The sequence below is a fragment of the Hemicordylus capensis genome, chromosome 2, assembly GCF_027244095.1.
Source record: "Hemicordylus capensis ecotype Gifberg chromosome 2, rHemCap1.1.pri, whole genome shotgun sequence".
Taxonomy (NCBI): Eukaryota; Metazoa; Chordata; class Lepidosauria; order Squamata; family Cordylidae; genus Hemicordylus; species Hemicordylus capensis.
The window spans coordinates 304,865,006-304,882,588 of record NC_069658.1 but is presented as its reverse complement, the minus strand read 5'-3'; the positions used below and the strand labels follow the sequence as shown (position 1 = coordinate 304,882,588).

The following is a 17,583-nucleotide window of genomic DNA, read 5'->3' as shown; positions in this document are numbered from 1 at the left end:
ATGCATATTCTAAAAACAAAACAGTATGCATTTTCTTCACAATGACTATCTTTATTAATATGCAAATTAATGCAATTTCATTCATTAATTGATCATAAAACTGATCAGTTAAGATTTAAGGCTTACAGTCCTAAGAAGCTGTGCCTGATGAATACTGGAAACAAAATCACCACCTATAGATATGTGTCTTGTAAAATTATGGGATATGGCTAATATAATGAAATTTATATTATTTGGTTTCAGAAAGGCAATGTGAAGAATATAAATGTATGAAAGTAATGAGGAAAAGTTCTAAACTTTGCAGGAATTTTGAATTATATCTGAATGGAAGGCACTATGTTCCTTTGACTGATCTATTAATTGATCAACATTTGTATGTTAATGATTTTACCTAAATATGTCAATTTTAACCGATGTCTTTTCTACAGAAAAAAATGGTATATATCCAGACTAGCATGGTGCTGGCACAACAGTGCCGACTTCCAAACTAAGACTGTGCTGTCACACAAGCACGCAAAGGGGCAATTTTTGAAGATCTCCCTTTTCCTCTGAAGCCCACTTTGAGTTACAAAAAAAAAATGTCCCTGAAGATCACACAACCCTCAGGAACATATTTTATTGATGCATAGCGAGCTTCAGAGGAAAGGGGGGGTAACTGAACATTCCCCCTTCTTGTGCAACAGTGCAATATTATCTGGAACTTGGCAATGTTGCATCAGCATAGTGCTAATCTGGATGTCAGTCAGCAACATCAGAAAACAAGACATTTTAATTTGAGGGGAGAAATGTATAATTCTCATTTTCAAGTGTTTCTGTTAATCAGGGTGTAGTGAACTATGTATGTACTAAATATCAGGTTTGAGAGAAGTGTAGCCCAGAATGTTACACTCATTTGAGGAGAGATGTACCAAATGTCCAGCTTTCATTAGCGGGGAATCTTAAATAAGGTATGCACATAGTCCTAGACACCCTGATACATCAGTACATCTCTCCCTCAAAATTGATCACTTGAAATGTACTCCAGAATGGTTAAGGAACTAGCTAGAAAACTGAAACATGGGGTCCATGTAGTCCATTATACCCTGATTATTGCAGAAGTTTAAAAAGAGAATGTATTGATATGGTAAACCTTCAGGGACAGGAAGTTCATCTCACAACAGAAGTTAGAACTCAAGAACAGAGCAAACATCCTGTGTCAGAATGCTGAGCTGTGAAAGCATTTTTGCTCTTCCATGCAACTGAATCAAGCTTGGTTTGGAGAGGAGGAAGTTCTGGTCACAGGCAGGAACTTGTATCTATGCTTGCAGAATACAAGCTGAATTTATTAGTAACTTATATATAAATATTACCTCTGTATATTCATCAAAAGTATGTTCCTCAGATACAAATTGTCTTAAACGTTCATCTGCAGCACCATCTACTAACCAGCCATACTTCTCAACTGCAAGCAACAGAAGTTCATCAACGTTATTTTACTTAATATGATTAGTTTAATTTACTTACTTTATTTATTTAACATATTTTTATACCACCCAAAACATGTCTCTCTTGAGGTTATATTGCAAAGCCCAGCTTCAAATCACTCACCATAAGAATCAAAATGTGCTTTAGGACCTTTCAAGTTCGCATTAATTGCTTTTCTTAGTGCAGACGATGCCCATGTTATCACATGTTCAGGGAGTTCAGTGTCTATAGTTGTAACTGTGGTCCCACCTCCAAGCCAAGTATGTATTGTTTGGACATTCTATTAAAAACACATTTAAGAGTTACCCATAGTCTTTTAAGTAATGACTTAATAACAAGTAACAGCATACGAATGTGTCAGATTCCTTAAAGAAAAAATCATCACTATAGAGAGTACACAGTGATTTATCCCACAAATGTTGCCTTCTGTCAAAGTGTAAGATGCTACTTTTCTTACTTAGGCTGCAAATGCATGCATGCTAACCTGAAAACAAACACAACTGAACATATTTGGAGAATTACTTCCAAATAAACATGCATAGACTCATGCTGTATGGTGCTTATTTTTATGAAATTCTTCTCTACCTCTTTGCAGTCTGCTTTGGATCTGACTAGCAAGTATCTTGTTTCATATGCAGCCTTTACTATCTCATTCTTTACTTTCTTTTCCAGATAATCCATGAATAAATCAATAGTGGAACTACAAATTCACCACAAATTCAGATGAGCAGAGCATCTGATTAGAAGCAAAGACTACATATCCCTAAACATTATGCACTTTGAAAACATTGAACAGGATCCAATCTCCTCTCTGTGAGAGTGGGAAGTACTTCTGCTCATGCATGGGGAAAGGCAAAATTTCCTCCTGGCAGTAACCCCTGGTGCCTCATAAGGTGCTTTTCTGAAGGAAGGCCCCTGACCGGGGGCACTTTTCAGGGGATCCACTATTACAAGAAAGTAGGCTTGTGCATTTCGATTCGGGTACAAACATTTTGTGCCCGAAAATGTCAATTTCAGAGGTTTTGTAACCAAAACAAAATCAAGAATTACAAAACAGAGAATTTTGTTTCCAAATCGAAATGACCATGTTTCAGACAGAATGCTTTGTTCTTCAGAAAAGCATTGCAGTTCAAATTGACTTCTCTGACTCTCTCCACTCCAGCTGAGGCACTGAGTGATTAGCAGAAGATAAGATATGCAAAAAGCTGTTGAGCATGAATGGTTTCGTTAAGTATGTGTTGTATTCAGAGTGATTGAAATGCAAATTGACCTTACAAAGGAATTTGGAAGACAGCATTTTGAGACAGAAATACCCAAATATCTTTGGGAGCTCAATGCAATTCCAAAGCTCTTGCTAAAAGCCACGGTATAAATTGTGTGGAGAAGCTTTTCGAGAAGCTGGTTAGGAAAGTTCTGAAATTAAACAGGTTTTAGTGTCCAAAGATTTAGAAAGAATCTCTTGACTTGTTCAGGGGTCTTTTGAAGAGCTATTTCATTTTTCTTCTGATTTTTATGTGTTATAGTGGTGTCTAAGTTTTGTTGCTCAAGTTGAGCAGTCTAACGTAATTTAGGCCACAATGTAATTTGGTGGGACATGATGTCTAAGCCAGTGGTTCACAACTTTTGCCATTGCAGGGACAGGTCATCCACATGGGACTACAGGAGACAAAAAGAGGGGGGTGGGGAATACCACCCCTGTCAATCTATTGACATCCCTAGGAATCTTAGTTGCTTCTCTCTTTCTTGCAACCATGATCCATGGTTTTGCACTTTCTTAAATGCAGTGATGATAAATCTCAACAATTCTGAACAGTAGGCTCATTTGTTTGGGCTACAGCTCACTCTACTTCAGTTAAATGAACATTTGAAGCTGTTCCATAGTACCAAGGCAGTTTTATTTTATTTTATTTTATTTTTTTAACATCTTATATCCCGCTGTTCCTCCAAGGAGCCCAGAGGGGTGTACTACATTAAGTTTTGCTTCACAACAACCCTCTGAAGTAGGTTAGGCTGAGAGAAGTGACTGGCCCAGAGTCACCCAGCTAGTATCATGGCTGAATGGGGATTTGAACTCGGGTCTCCCCGGTCCTAGACCAGCACTCTAACCACTACACCACGCTGGCTTATTGGTCTATCTTGCTATCTCAAATGACCTGTGGTCACTGTTCCATGGGGAGGGAGTGTTTTTATTGAAAGATTGCTTGAATTCACAAATGGGTTGTGCTGCTGTGCTAGTGCCACAGGGACAGGCTCACACCCGCTGCAATATTCTCAAATAACTATGCCAAAAAATTGTGTCGTTGTTGTTCATCATTCTCTTCACTCTTTCAACTTGTTTATGTGTAGCTTCAGGGGCAAAACAGTGGGTTGGGTGGCAGTGCCCCAAGGGTGGTGCACCCAGATTCCAAATAGGGCAAAGGGCTGATTTCTTAGGCATTTTTGAGGGTTACACATCTTTAAAAAATTTTCCCATAGGGAATAATGGAGGTTTCAGCAGCCCCATAACTCCACCTGGGGGGCACTGGGACAGCCTGAAGCGAGTGGTGGTGTAGTGCACAGAGGGTGCCAACCCCCCCACACACACCCGGATTGCTAACCCATTGGGGTACTGGGCTTTGTTGTTTCTGAAGTGTTGAGTTTAGATTCTCTGGTAGAAAATGTGATTTTTAATGGAAAAAAACAGGTTGCTCACCTGTAACAGATGATCTTGTAGTGATTCCACGACAGTCAGAAAAATGGGTTCTGCGCCTACGCAGACCAACTTCAGGTAGCCATCATTAGCTCCTCACGATGCCTTCAACCGCCCCTGCACGAGTGTGCAGTACCTCATATCAGCGGTTAGGCGTCTCTGTCTCCAGTTCCTGGATGACCGACACAACTATTCCAACCATGTCGATCCTAGGTTGTACGCAGTATGCAGTCTGCAGCGGGGCTGGATGGGCGGGTTTTATGAATGTTGTGAAATCACTACCAGATCATCTGTTACAGGTGAGCAACCTGTTTATCTGGATAGTGATTCCGACGACACTCATAAAAATGGGTGAGTAATGAGCTGCCTACCCTGGAGGTGGGAGCTGCATGCTACTGTAACACCCTCTTCAAGACTTCTCTGTCAAACGTTGCCTCCGCCACAGAGCGTAGGTCTAAGGCATAATGCTTTACAAAGGTGTGATCTGTAGCCCAGGACGCAGCTGAACAGATGTCCGTCATTCGGAGACCAGCCAAATAGGCTGCCGAAGTTGAGTAGGCCTGTGTCGAGTGCGCCCTGAGAGACTTTGGAGCTGTATTTCCTTGACAACTATAAGCCAGTTCAATTGCCTCTACTAGCCAGGCGGACAACTTCTGTCTGGAAGGCTATGAGCCTCTGTTGGTGCCCTTGATCGCCAGAAAAAGGCGGCAAGTCTTCCTGAAAGGATGTGTCCTCTTTAAGCAGAAAAGGAGAGCTCTCCTAACATCCAAGGTATGCATAGCCTGCTCCAACTCTGATGACGGGTTTCTGAAGAAAGTCGGCAGAACAATGTCACAGCTAACATGGAAGTTAGTCACAATCTTGGGCCGGAAATCTGGGTCAAAGCGCATCACCACCTGCTCAGGATAGATTCTAGTGTAAGGCTCATCTATCCAAAGAGCTTGTAACTCACTCACTCACCCGCTTTGCGGAGGTGATGGCAATAAAAAATAGAGTCTTTAAAGTTACTAGTTTCAAGGTTGTTGTCGCCATTGGCTCAAATGGCGGTTGAATCATTGCGGACAGAACCAGGGACAAACTCCACTTCTCAATCGGAGGCCTGAAGGGGGGATACAAATTATTAATCCCCTTCAAGAAATCTTTTGATCGAGGATGAGTGAATAGTGACTTTCCATCCCATCCCTGATGGTGAGAGGAGAGAGCCGCCATGTGCACTTTAATAGAAACATTCGCCAAGCACTGAGACTTTAAGGACGTAAGGTATAGAAGGATCTCCCGCAAAGTGGCCTCCCATGGCCGAAACCCCTTGTCCTTCACATACGCCATGAATCTCTTCCACTTTGCGGCATAATTCCTTCTCGTTGACTTCTTTCTGTTGTTTAGTAGAATGTGCCTCAAAAGCCTACTCTCCATGCAGTGAGCTTCAGAGTGGATAGACTCGGATGCAATTGCTCTCCCCCTGCTTGAATTATCTGATCTGGCCTCTGTGGTAGTCTCTCGTAGCGGACACCCATCAGACTTTTCAGTCTCGGAAACCACGGCTGTCGTGGCCACCAAGGCGCAATGACTATTGCCCTGGTTCCGTCCTGAAGCAATTTGGCCACCACTCTGTTCAGGAGTGGGTATGGTGGGTACAAGTAAAAGACACTCTGCGTCCATTGGAATTGGAACGCATCTCCCTTTGAACCTTTTCCAAGTCCCATCCTTGAGCAGAATTGTGCACACTTCTTGTTTTCTGCTGTAGCAAAAAGGTCCACTAACGGAGTGGTCCACTTCCGAAATAGCTCGTCTACCAGGTGTGGGTTTAGCTCCCACTCGTGTTGACACAGAGTTCCGTTCTGCCCTAGCGTCTTGTCCGTGCTCAATGCATCCGCCAGGACGTTGTCCCGGCCCTTTATATGGATGGCCTGAAGGTGCATTGCAATTCCACACTTGAAGGCTTAGGTGGCAAAGAGGTATTGATACCGTACCGCCCTGGTTGTTTACATAAGCCACTGCCGTAGTGTTGTCCATTTGTAGAAGCAGTGTCTTGCCATGTAACACGTCTTGGAACTCCCGCAATGCCTTGTACGCAGCTAGAAGCTCCAGGAAATTGATTTGAAGGATGCACTTGTGGCGACTCCAGCGTCCTAATCTCCGCCGTCCGCCCAAGTGCGCGCCCCATCCCTGCTGAGAGGCATCTGTTGTACGTGTCATTGAAGGAGATGGGGTACAGAAGGGCACACCTGCCAGCATGTTCCCTGCCCTTGTCCACCAAAGCAAAGATGCCAACACCCTCTCTGGGATCAGTAGCTGCATGTTTTGAGAGTCCGAATTTGGGCTGAACAGATGAAGAAACCACATTTGTAGCTTCCGCATATGGAGTTTCGCATACAGGACTGTTGCCGTGCAGGAAGCCATCAAGCCCCGTAGCATCTGGATGGCTCTGGCCTGTTGAAGGGGCTGCATGTGAAACTGGTGGACTAGATCGCGGATGCGATTGAATCTTTCCTCGGGCAGGAACGCCCTCTGCACCGTCATATCCAACACTGCCCCGATGTGTGGCAGGCACTTGGCCGGCATTAGGTGTGACTTTTTCTCGTTGATATGTATCCCCAACTGCTTCAGAAGGGACAACACTGTTGACACATGACGCAGAAGATCTTCTTTCGTCCTTGCTGTCAGAAGCCAGTCGTCTAAATAGGGAAAGATAGAAACACCTTTAACCCTTAAAAAGGCAATAACCACCGCCATACATTTAGTAAACACTCACGGAGCAGTCACTAACCCAAAGGGAAGCACATTGTATTCATAGACCTGAGACCCTAGTGTAAAACGCAGGAACTTCCTGTGGTTCACCTGTATGCCAATATGGAAGTAGGCATCCTTTAAATCCAACGTTGCAATCCAACCCTCACCCTGAAGGAGAGGGAGGATCGCTTGCAACGTAATCATACAGAACTTCCTAACATCCACATACTGGTTGAGATCTCTGAGGTCCATGATGGGGCGTATGCCACCATCCTTTTTCGGAATTTGGAAATATCTAGAGTAGAAACCCCAGTGGCACTTTGACCACGGTACTGGCGATATCGCACCCTTCTCCAACAAGGAGTTGACCTCCTCTCTCAGAATTTCAGTTTCAGGTGTAAACTTGATGCCCGTGTACTCAGGCAGGGAAAGGAACTCAATAGCATATCCAGTCTGGACGATGCGCAAAACCCAACAATCTGATGTTATATTGCGCCATGCAAAGGCATGACTTGCCAGATGGATGGTATTACTGGCTATGCTGTTATTAATGGCTATGTCCAAGGCAATGTTGGGCCTTTTCACGACCGTTGACGAGGTCAGTGATTCAGTTGGATTTTTCCCAGGGTTACTGCCAGGAGGTATGGACCCTAAATTCCGCTGAGCTCACAAATGTTGCTTATTTTGGGTGTTGTGTCTATTCTTATTCTGCTGATCAGGCCTAGTCTTGTTTGAATAGCCCTTCTTATTCCATCGATTCCATGACTTCCAGAAGTCTCTACGATCTCCTCGCTGGAAGTTCTGCTGCCGCTTGTAATAAGGCTGGTACCTGTTTGAAGTGTACCTCTGGGTCTGATTCATAAAGGTTCTAGCCATGTTTTTGGACTTTCTCCATTGCTCCATGGTCTCATCCGTTGTCTCTGCAAAGAGACCCTTGCCATCAAAGGGTAGTGATTCTATGCGATCCCGCATGTCCGGTTGCAGAGAAGTCGAACAGAGCCAAGCATGTCTTCTTAGCATGATGGCTGATGTTAGTGTTCTAGACTCAGACTCCGCCAGGTGTTTTGCATTGGCCAACTGCTGGCGCGTGGTAGTAGTGGTCTGGAGAAAGGTGCTCTCAAACTTCTGTCTGAATTCTTCCAGAGAAAGGCTAGCCCTCTCCTCATACAGCTTTTCCCATAAACAATGGGTGTATTTAGCCAAGCAGGCCACGTAGTTAGTAATTTTGACAGAAGTAGAGTACGTGCGCCTCCCTAAAACGTCTAACTTCCGCCCCTCCTTGTCTGCCGGTGTAGTATGACGTCTTCCTGACTTAGAGGTGGAAGCACAGTCTAATTCTTTAGTCATAGACTGTGCTTCCACCTCTAAGTCAGGAAGACGTCATACTACACCGGCAGACAAGGAGGGGCGGAAGTTAGACGTTTTAGGGAGGCGCATGTACTCAACTTCTTGCCGCTCTTTCAAAATTACTAACTACGTGGCCTGCTTGGCTAAATACACCCATTGTTTATGGGGAAAGCTGTATGAGGAGAGGGCTAGCCTTTCTCCGGAAGAATTCAGACAGAAGTTTTGGCAAATAAACATTGTCCGCCTCCTGAATTCGATACAGAGCCTCTAATTTTTTTGATGTAGGTGTTGATGTCTGCAATATGTCCCAAGCCGACTGGGCTGCATTCGTAATGACCGGTAGCATGGGAAGATAAACCGGCTGTAGTCCCGGAGTCTTTTTCATAAAGTTATAGACCGGGTCATCCAGCTCCGTGGGTTTTGGGCGCAGCTCAAGGCCAAGAACTGTTGCCATTTCAGCCACCTGTTGGTGGTATGTCTTCAGCTGTTCGTTCAGAGAGACCGACAATGGAGGAGGAACATCTTTCGGTAAGTCCGGTAAGGAAGGGTCCGGTAAGGAAGGTTCAGAGCCATCCCCAGCAGAATCCGATTCGTCGCTATCGCTCTCATCATCAGAGGAGTCTGGAGCAGGCGGGTAGTCCCTCGGAGGAGGAAGAACCACAGGGGTGCCTGACCCCCCCACCCTCAGTCGCAACTACAGGGCGATCTTGAACAGTAGCCTCCATAGCTGTTTGTACAGCTGTCTGCACCAACACAGTTCTTGCTCTGTAAGGTAAAGCAGCCTGTACGGCTATGGTTCTAGCCAGTTGCGGCTGTGTTTGTGCATCACGAGAAACAGAAACAGGTTCTCTTAATGGCGTGACTTGAGTGCCTGTATTAGTGAGATGTTGCTTCCGCAACTTCCATTGGTTAAACAAGGTCAGATCTTCTGGTGACAGTGATAGGGTTGAGGCTCCCCAACCACCCCTAGGAAGCAAACCCCTGATATCTGGGGTTCTTGGGACGCCAGGTAGGGCATCCTCCATTGGTTCATCATCCTCCACATCCAGGCCAGGGTGTAAGAACCCTTGAAACATGGAGGTGGTCGGAGTTGTCTCTTCTGAGTGAAGAAGGGTCAGTAAGGCTCTTTCCTGCATATTAACGGGACTGTCCTCAGTCGCCGACACAGCAACCAACTCCAATTGGCGTTCGACCCCGAGGGGCTCGACCTCGACCACAAGGGGCGTTCCCTCTTGCTCAGCAGCAGCTGCAGCATAGCCCCTAATAGTCCCAGTAGAATCTCTCGATGTCGACGCCAACTCCCTTGATGTCGATGTATTGTCTAGTGTTGTGGCCTGAGTTGCTCTAGATGTCGACGGCTGGGCAGATGACTGGCGCCTAGAGTTGTGTTTTCTCGATGCCAAGCGCCTTTCTTGGGTGCGCTCCTTCGACACCGAAGGAGCACACGTCCCCTGTATTGTGGATTGCGATGGCAAAAGCTGCGGTATAGGGGCGGGAGAAAGCGAGACCGTCCGATGCCGTAAGCGAGTCCGCTGCAAGCCTGACGATGACGGAATGGCCTCCTTAGCCTTCAGATGGCGAGACTTTTTCTTTTTCTTTGGAGGTTTGTCCGTCAATACCGAGGTTGACGCTTGTCGTGAGCCATTATCATCTTTTGATGTCGAACATGCCGTCGATGTCGAGGGCTCACTCCCCTTCCCTGGGAGTTTAGACTGTGTAAGAGAGACAGCTCCCGGGACCCCAACTGAGCTTGTAGCTGCTGGGCGTAGGGCTTCCTCCATCAGGGCAACTTTAAGACGCACCAATCTATTTTTTAGGGTTTCTTTCGAAAAACCAGCACAGATCTCACAAGCTGTGGCTGTATGCCCTTCTCCCAGGCAGAGGAGACAGAAACTATGTCCGTCCGTAGATGGCAGTTTGCCCCGGCAGCCCTGGCACCACTTAAAGGTGGTCTTTTCGTGAGTGCTGGCCTTGCCCACTCCTCCCACAGAGGAGGCAATAGCCTTGGGTCGTTTGCTCATGGGGGGTGGAGGGCTGTCGTAGGTATAAGGGGGGAAAGACGCTAAGGAAGCCGTCATTTGTTTACCGGTCCGTAGTCACAAGGGAGAGAGTCCGTCCGTTTTTATTTTTTATTCTCTAAGTTGTAAGGATATCCAAAGAAGTAACCAGTGCCGAATCCAAAGTTCAAAACCAAGAATCCAATCAGTAAATGCTGAGGAACTGAAAACTTTCTGAAGCGTCTGAGCGCAAGGGCGGTCAGAAAGAAACTGAAGACAGAGATGCCTAACCGCTGATATGAGGTACTGCACGCTTGTTCAGGGGCAGTTGAAGGCGTTGCGAGGAGCTAACGATGGCTACCCAAAGTTGGTCTGCGCAGGCGCAGAACCCATTTTTATGAGTGTCGTTGGAATCACTATCTAGATCCATGAATCCACTCTCATATGCTACTAGAGAATCTACTTTCAGAACACCTCTAGAACAACAAAACCCTGTACTTCATGGGTTGGCAACCCATGTGGGTGGTTGGCACCCTATGTGCACTATACCGCCACTTGCTCTGGGCCACCCCAGTGCCCCTCAAGTGGAGTTATGGGACTGAAGAAACCTCCATTATACCCTACGAGGAAAATCTGAAAGATGCGTAACTTCATTAATTCTTTAAAAATCAGCCCTTTGCCAAATTCCTCTGAAAAAATTGTGGTAGCTTCCTTGTACCAACTGGGCACTACCACGAACAACACTCCACTCTGGGCCACCCCTCCCCCGCGTGTGAAGCTATACTTTTCCTGAAACTTCCATCATACCCTATGGGGAAAATCTGAAAGATGCACAAACTTCAAAAATTCACCAAAAATCAGCAGTTTTCCCAATTCCTTTGAAATGTTTGTGGTAGCTTCCACTCATTGGGCACTATAACCCCCACCCACTCTTTTGACCATGTGACCCATTTTTAAATCTGAATTAATTCAGATTCAGATTCGGGTTAATTTGGATACAAAACAAAACTGGGGTGATTCTGAAGGCTTAATTTTGGACAAAATACAAAATGGGGTTGGTAGAAATCGAAACAGAAAAAATACAAAACGCACAACCCTACAAGAAAGAGCTTTAGAAGCTCAAATGTATGAACCATGTGCAGCAGTTTGGATCCTAGCCATTGTAAGATCTTTTCATTTGGGCCTCTTTTTTTGTCCAAGGTGTGATGACTGGTAGCGATTTCAGAATTTGTTTACTTTTATCTGTTTTATATACACTCCACATACATACTCTCAAGCGCACCTGCATTGCAATTGCACCATGAATAGGACACTAATGGCACATACTTCAACATTGGACTCACTTGCTGACATCTCAACTAAAACATGCATGTTTCTAACACCAGTGCACAAGCAGCACTATTTCCTGTACTAGTCTCCACACTTCTGAAGTCTGGGCATTGTGCAAGAATACAACTATGTTCTCATTCTCCCCACGCTCTGGAAGTGTTTTGTTACAGGATTAGAGAAGTGTTTCTGATGTAACAAAGTGCTTCCAGAGTGCAGAGGCAGAGCTGAAAATAGTTGTGCTCTTGCACAAGTGCAGGGACTAGCACGGAGTGTGTGCTGGTGTTAGACACACATATATGGCATTAGTCAAGATGTCAGTCACTGTGTTTTTCTCTCTCTCCTGGGGAAACATGCAATATGCTACTTTTCTTACTTAGGCTGCAAATGCATGCATGCTAACCTGAAAACAAACACAACTGAACATATTTGGAGAATTACTTCCAAATAAACATGCATAGACTCATGCTGTATGGTGCTTATTTTTATGAAATTCTTCTCTACCTCTGCAGTCTGCTTTGGATCTGACTAGCAAGTATCTTGTTTCATATGCAGACTTTACTATCTCATTCTTTACTTTCTTTTCCAGATAATCCATGAATAAATCAATAGTAGAGCTACAAATTCACCACAAATTCAGATGAGCAGAGCATCTGATTAGAAGCAAAGACTACATATCCCTAAACATTATGCACTTTGAAAACATTGAACAGGATCCAATCTCCTCTGTGTAAGAGTGCAGCTATGTGGGCATTCTCCCCACTATCTCGAAGTGTTTTGTTACAGGGTCAGGGATGTGTTTCAGATGTAACAAAGTGCTTCCAGAGTGCAGTGGCAGGGCTGAAAATAGTTGTGTTCTTGCACAAGTGCAGGAACTAGCAATGAGTGTGTGCTGGTGTTAGACACACACATATGGCATTACTCAAGATGTCAGTCACTGTGTTTTTCTCTCTCTCCTGGGGAAACAGCTTCCTTTTTCTCACAGCTTTCCCCTGCCTTTGCAATTAATTTTACAGACATGCCTAATATCAAATCAAATGTTGTTTCAATATGTTGCCCTTACTTATCTGCCTTACTTTAGGCAGTCTGTTCATCTTTTATTTTTTAAATCAGTACTTGCAAATTTATTCAACTGAACATTTTGTACATTGCTTTATTACACACACACACACACTTTTTTCAAGTTGCAAAATTACTCAAGGGAGGAAGGGTCATGATATCACATGAGCCAACCAATCAAACTTTGCACACTTGGTTTCTTCAGCAATCTGGCAGAATTGGTTTCCTAACCTTGAGCTCACCCCTGGAGAACAAAAGGTATGTTTGCATGTATTGCTCTTCAACTAACCTGGTCAAATAATGTATGTTTCTACATACTCTGAATCAGAGTATGTAGCATTAAGAATCCATGGTCTCTTAGATGCCTGTTAGGAATTGTAAGTATTAAGTGGAAGGAAGTCCAATTGATTTCCAGCAATATAGTTAAATGCAACGTGTTTAGTACTGGCAAGTAAGATTGTGATCCTATATACACATACTTGAAACATTAATTGAAGTAAATTGGACTTGGTTTAAAATAATTATGTTTAAGGTTGAGGTAGAAGCCATTTAACATTCAGCACTCTTAAACATTTATAAAGTAAAATAACAGCGAACTAAACTGAACCTGCAGTGTCTGTGCAATCAAATTAACTATAAACAAAATAGAACTCTCCAGATCTTGAAAGCTTGGATAAAAGTCCATTTTCTCATAATCGAAAGTCAGCTCCATCTTAAATAAAGGCAGCCATCTTTGGTCATCAAGATCAAACAGTTGCACATAATGCTCTACAGTTCTTTTCAATAACTCCTTAATCTAGAAAAGAGCACAGATTTATTTCATTACATGTAACAAAATAAAATGTCTCCCTCACCCTCCACCCCATCAAATATATATACATATATTGACATGCATAATTTTCAAAGACTAGGGGAATTTTCTACCCATATCATCATATTGTGCCAGGCTTTAAATAACTTCTCCTAACTTCATTAATCCAAGTTGAATTTGTAGAATGGGAAATTATATAAAAATCCAAATATTGAAATGTAGAATAAAGGATACAAATCTAGGACATGATCAACACAAATCATCCTACCATTCCTGTGGGTGAGGCTGAGCCTATAAGTGGACTTAGCACCCAATTGAGCAATCATTCCTCTCTCTTTGGCCTGCTCTCAGATATGCAGTCTGCAAGTTACTTCTGCTTCTGAGCCTTGGTGATTAAAAGGCTGGATGTGCTAGTATCCAAAAGGTATACATCCGAAGAGGTCAAATTTCTAGATATGCTGAATGACTGTGCCCTAGAACAGTTGGTCATGGAACCAACCAGAGAGAAGGTGACCTTGGAATTAATCCTGAGTGGCACCCAGGACCTGGTGCGTGATGTCAGTGCCATCGATCCCTTAGGGAACAGTGACCATAGTGCGATCAAATTCAGCACACATACAGGGAGAGAATCACCAAGGAAGTCTAACACAGACACTTTGTATTTCAGAAGAGGAAACTTCTACAAAATGAGGAGTATGGTGAAAAGAAAACTGAAAGGGAAAATCAGGAGTGTCACTTCGCTCCACCAAAATGCATGGAGTTTACTGAAAACCACAATAGTAGAAGCCTAGTCAGAATGTATACCAAAAAGAGGAAAGGTACCACTAAGTCCAGGAGGATGCAAGCATGGCTAACAGGTAAAGTCAAGGAAGCCATATAGAAGAAGAAGACTTCCTTCTGAAATTGGAAGGCCTGCCCAAATGAAGAGAACAGAAAGGAACACAAACTCTGGCAAAAGAAATGCAAGGTCGGTGACAATAAGGGAGGCCAAAAGAGAGTTTGAGGAACATTTAGTTAAAGCATCAAGGGGAATAACAAAAACTTCTTTAAATATATCAGAAGCAGGAAACCTGCCAGGGAGGTGATTGGACCATTAAACGGCATCCATCCAGGAGTCCTCAAAGAACTCAAACAAGAAATTGATGACCTCCTTGCTAAAATATATAACGTATCCCTACAATCAGGCTCTGTACCGGAAGAGCTTCACCATGCTCCCTCCCTCAGTGTTTTTAAAAAACTTCTTAAAACACACCTTTTTAAGGAAGCTTTTAAAAAATGCACCATTATTATTTTGTTATATCTGGTACATTCTTTAGCTTCTTTAGCTTTTTATAATTTTCAGTTTTAATTTGGACCTAATAATTGTGGTTTTCATGGCTCTTTTTGTGCCATGCAAGCTTGAAAGTCGGGTGGATTGCAGGAATGGGTGGCAGTGAGGCCAGCCAAGGCAGACGCCTGGGTGCTGTGCACAGAGGCTTGTGAGGCAACCCCCGCAGCTGCTTTGCTTCTGGGACTGGAGGTGGGAGACACAAGTGTCCATGACTGCTGAGGGCAATGGAGGTGAGAGTTGTCCCTTTGGAAACACCAAGCCCTCACATGGGAGAGAAAGAGGGATGAAAGAGGGAGGGAGGGAGGGAGGGGAAGAGAGAAAAAGAGAAAGGAAGAAGGAAGAGGGGAAAGTGTGTGTGGGGGGAGGAGAGAGAAATAAAGCAAGCCTTCAGTCTGCATGAAAGAGAACAGGGAGCTATGTTGGGTCATGTCAGGTGTCAACTGGAAGGACACACTTCATCGCCCCACAGGTTGTTTGAGGACATCTCCTTTCTCCAGTTTCTCCTTTCTCCAGTTTGTAGTCATGGTCAACTGTACATAGATCTCTCAAGAGTAAGATCATTTGACTCACTAATTAGAGACTGAGATCAAAAACTGCATGTACAAAGAAATTTATGACACTGAGACACTGAGCAATAAAGCAGGGGCTGCAGCAGCGGGGGCAAGCAAGGAGATGTCTGCGCGGGAGAAGATAGTATTGATTAATTTTCCTCATCATGTCAGCCATTGCTAGTTAATTGTCACAAAACCTTTCTTGTTTCCATTTTAATTTGCTTTATAAAATACAGATTTAATATGTTCTCCTAGTGGCAAGTTTTAAGTTTTCGAATAAAATGCAGGCCTGGTTGTTAGGGGACAATTAATGTGATCTAATTAATGTGACTAAATATACAAATCTCAGTTACCTTAGGTTCACATAATTCCCACTGGCATCAGCAGGGAGAGGACTATAGCTGTATTTTTACACATACACACAATAAATACATGCCCTGATCCAGTGAATTCTTGGAGGTGTGTCTGATGCACACACAAAAATCCACCCTCACACAAGAGTTCCCATTTGTTTCCACAAAGGATAACATCAAGAGGAGGGGCGTAACTATAATAGGGCAAGGGGAGACAGTTGTCTGGGGGCCCACTGCCTTGGAGGCCCCCTAGAGGCTAGTTACATGACTGACTCCCCCAGCCGCGCACCCGCCTGGGCTTCCTTCAGTTGTATTCATCCTCCAAAATTGATGTGAGTGTTAAAACCTGGAGCTACCAGAACAGCAGGTCTTTCTCTAGTACCAATTAAATGACTTGCACTTTCCATATACCCTGAGCTACTCTTGTGCTGAAATGAATGAGACAGCATATGCATATGGAACTGCATGCATGGGGCTTTGGACTGGCCAAGAATTGAGCTGAAAAATGAGCTTTACCTGATTAGACATAAGTGTAGCTACGCAATTGTAAAAAGAATCAACTTTGTCTGTCTTTACACCTTCCAGTGCTTCTTTTCTGGTAAAGAGATTGATTACACTTGGGTACCATGTATTTAATATTTTTTCTTCTGTTTTTAGGCAGTTTATAGACACATCATTTTGAAGTGATTCACATTCAACTGGGCCTCGAGACCTGTGTATCAATAAAACAAGACCAATCAGAAAAATTAGCATTAGACAAAGCCAATTCTGTATAGTATCATAAAATATATAATAAATATGCACACAGAGAACTAGAATGTTAGCATTTACATATTAAACAACTGAGTCCATATTTTATTTGGAGGAAAGAATGCTCAAGGGTTGTCATAAGTAAAATATGTTGCAAAATTTGAATAATCAAATAAGAAATAATAGTAATAGAATATCACAAGTACATAGATATTTTACTGAGGCTGTCTAATGTCTCCCATGTTAAGGCCTCAGTGTAACACATTAAATAATTTGTTACAAATGGGCATAAAAATACATTAGTTTCATAACACAGTGTGCGTAACTAGACTATTCATACATTCTACATTTAAAATACTAATTCAATAACATAAATTTTACCTGAAACTTGACATATCTACTATGAGTAACTTAGAAAAGGTTCTGTAACCAATATCCAATAAAATCCTTAGAGTTGGATGGAGAATATGTAAATTTGTGTTAATCTGTTTTCTTGCTTGTACAAAGCTTTTATGCCAAGGCCTGGAAAAGTCTAGCCCTCTGGAAAAATAAATAGTATTAAGATATTGAACAGAGATTAATACAAAGTAACTTCATACCTCTTATCAATATATCACAAAGATACTTCCCTGCCTTAAAAATGTGTAACAGTTTGATTTTAATATTTTCATTTTCTTGTGTCAGAAAAAACACTGCTCCCAACAGAATTAGGCCCTAGACATTGCCTTCAGGTTGCCTGGTGGAACGGGAAGCCCCTTGTCAGGTCCCAGACACTAGGTCTGTGATTTGGGGGTGCAGAAGCTGAATAATCTGCACCACTCCACTATGTTGGTATCGTGGTGGTGGTGGTCACTTGTAGTGCAGCAGTCTCTGTACAGTACTGTGCACTTCTGGTGCAGGGGAGGAGCCTTATTTTTATTTATTTATTTGATTGATTGCTTGATTGATATACCGCCCTTCCAAAATGGCTCAGGGCGGTTTACAACAGAATAAAAACAAGTAAAACCAGTTAATTAAAATCACAACTATAAAAACAGAATAAAACCAATTAAAACATTCAAACAGCTAAAAACCCTGGAGAAAGCAGAGCTCATTACCAGCCCAGCAATTGGTGGGAAAGGGTGTGAGGTGAGGCAGGAGGTGTGTTCAGGGAGTGCTGGGAGGGAAACTCCTCCC

At 43.3% G+C, this 17,583-nt stretch overlaps 1 protein-coding gene across 9 annotated transcripts in view; it reads right to left on the bottom strand.

Moving 5' to 3' along the window:
- The window catches only part of DNAH12 (dynein axonemal heavy chain 12), a 277,218-nt gene that overhangs the window by 225,546 nt on the left and 34,089 nt on the right, over positions 1 to 17,583 (bottom strand). For 8 of the 9 annotated variants that reach the window (XM_053291166.1, XM_053291165.1, XM_053291159.1 and 5 more), the window contains 5 exons: positions 16,789 to 16,947; positions 16,174 to 16,369; positions 13,220 to 13,408; positions 1,588 to 1,744; positions 1,350 to 1,441 (listed from right to left, as the gene is read on the bottom strand). In XM_053291166.1, the coding sequence (XP_053147141.1) occupies positions 1,350 to 1,441; positions 1,588 to 1,744; positions 13,220 to 13,408; positions 16,174 to 16,369; positions 16,789 to 16,947 (793 nt within the window). Of the gene's footprint in view, positions 1 to 1,349; positions 1,442 to 1,587; positions 1,745 to 13,219; positions 13,409 to 16,173; positions 16,370 to 16,788; positions 16,948 to 17,583 lie in introns of those variants that run through there. The other variant, XM_053291167.1, reaches the window with a different exon arrangement.